The following is a 1,752-nucleotide window of genomic DNA, read 5'->3' on the forward strand; positions in this document are numbered from 1 at the left end:
AAAAAAAACCACACACAGCAGGTGCAAAGATCCAGAGATTAGAAAGATTATGGAGTTTTCAAAGAATAGCAAGAATGAGCCAGAATGGCTGGAGCTGAGAGACCGGTATAAGCTGGAACTGAGAGGCTCAGGCAGGGGCTAGGCCACAAGAGCTATGTGAAGGATTTGAGTCTTTATCCTAATGATGGCAGCACACACTCACATGCCAGACACTGCTCTAAATGCCTTCCATATGTTATCGCATGTAATGCTTCCAGCAACACTAAGGTAGGGATGATTTTTATCCCTATTTTACAGACGAGAAAACTGAGGCACAGAAAATCTCAGAAATATACCAGGATCATGTAATTAATAAGCAATAGAACCAGAATTTAAACCGAGGCAGTCTAGTCCCAACATCCACACTCATCTGTCACACCATACTGCCTTTCAGAGCAATAATGTGCCATTGAAGTGCTGCGATGGAGATGGGGTAGCAGAATCAGATTTGAATTGTGAAAAGATTGCTGTGGTTATGGGTTCTTATCACTCTAATCACTGCTTGCACCATCCTTGGGGAGGGCACTGGGGAGTTAACAGTCTCCATCTGGTGGTGTGCTGGTGCTGGCTTGCAAACACTAATTGGGAACATCTCTTCCCAACTCCCCAATCAATGATGTCACCTCAGTAGGCTGAAATCAGCTACAGTGAGAGTATTTACACCATGGAAAGGCACACGCTACAAACCAGGGTCTGCTTTTCTCTGCCAAGCTGGCTGATAAACAGTTAGCGGCACAGCACTATCTCTGTCTTACCTCCGTAGCCTCTCGAAGTCTCCGTCCACATCCTTCCACTTCCAGCCCCCATGTCTTGAAGGGTGAGAAAGGAAGGTGAGGGCCCTGAGTCTAGGAGTACAAAGGCCTAGATTATAGCCCAGCTCTGCTAGGCAGAGGAGTCGTTCCTGGCCCATTCTCTTCCACCCCAGGTCTGGAGGAGTGCGGGCACATCAATGTCTCAACCCCCATCGTCCACCTGGGGGATCCCATCACAGCCTCCTGCATCATCAAGCAGAACTGCAGCCATCTGGACCTGGAGCCACAGATTCTGTGGAGACTGGGAGCAGAGCTTCAGCCCGGGGGCAGGCAGCAGCGTCTGTCTGATGGGACCCAGCAATCTACCATCACCCTGCCCCACCTCAACCACACTCGGGCCTTTCTCTCCTGCTGCCTGAACTGGGGCAACAGCCTGCAGATCCTGGACCAGGTTGAGCTGCGCGCAGGCTGTAAGTCCCTCCGGCCATCCAACTACTCTGCCTCCAACACCCTCCTGCCAATACTAATAAGAATATTAGGCCGGGCGCGGTGGCTCAAGCCTGTAATCCCAGCACTTTGGGAGGCTGAGGCAGGAGGACTGCTTAAGCCCAGGAGTTCAAGATTAGCCTGGCCAACATAGTGAAACCTCATCTCTACACACACAAAAAAAAAATCAAAAAATTAGCAAGGTATGCTGGCATGAACCTGTAGTCCCAGCTACTCAGGAGGCTGAGGTGGGAGGATCACTTGAGCCTAGGAGGTCAAGGGTGCAGTGAGCCATGATTGTGCCACTTCACTCCAGCCTGAGTGACAGAGCAAGACCTTGAAGAAAAAAAAGAAAAAGAAAACCAAAAAACCACAACCCAAAAACAAATAAAAAAATTGGCAGGGTGTGGTGGTGCGTGCCTGTGGTCCCAGCTACTGGAATGTGGTGATTGTGCCACTGCACTCCAGCCTGGGC

At 50.1% G+C, this 1,752-nt stretch overlaps 1 protein-coding gene across 3 annotated transcripts in view; it reads left to right on the forward strand.

The window, feature by feature from the left end:
- The window catches only part of CSF3R (colony stimulating factor 3 receptor (granulocyte)), a 22,848-nt gene that overhangs the window by 6,529 nt on the left and 14,567 nt on the right, over positions 1-1,752 (forward strand). For all 3 annotated transcript variants that reach the window (XM_011955298.1, XM_011955299.1, XM_011955300.1), the window contains exon 4: positions 965-1,261. In XM_011955298.1, coding sequence (XP_011810688.1) covers positions 965-1,261 — 297 coding nt within the window. The remainder of the gene's footprint in view (positions 1-964; positions 1,262-1,752) is intronic.

The sequence above is a fragment of the Colobus angolensis genome, unplaced genomic scaffold, assembly GCF_000951035.1.
Source record: "Colobus angolensis palliatus isolate OR3802 unplaced genomic scaffold, Cang.pa_1.0 Scaffold4, whole genome shotgun sequence".
Taxonomy (NCBI): domain Eukaryota; kingdom Metazoa; phylum Chordata; class Mammalia; order Primates; family Cercopithecidae; genus Colobus; species Colobus angolensis.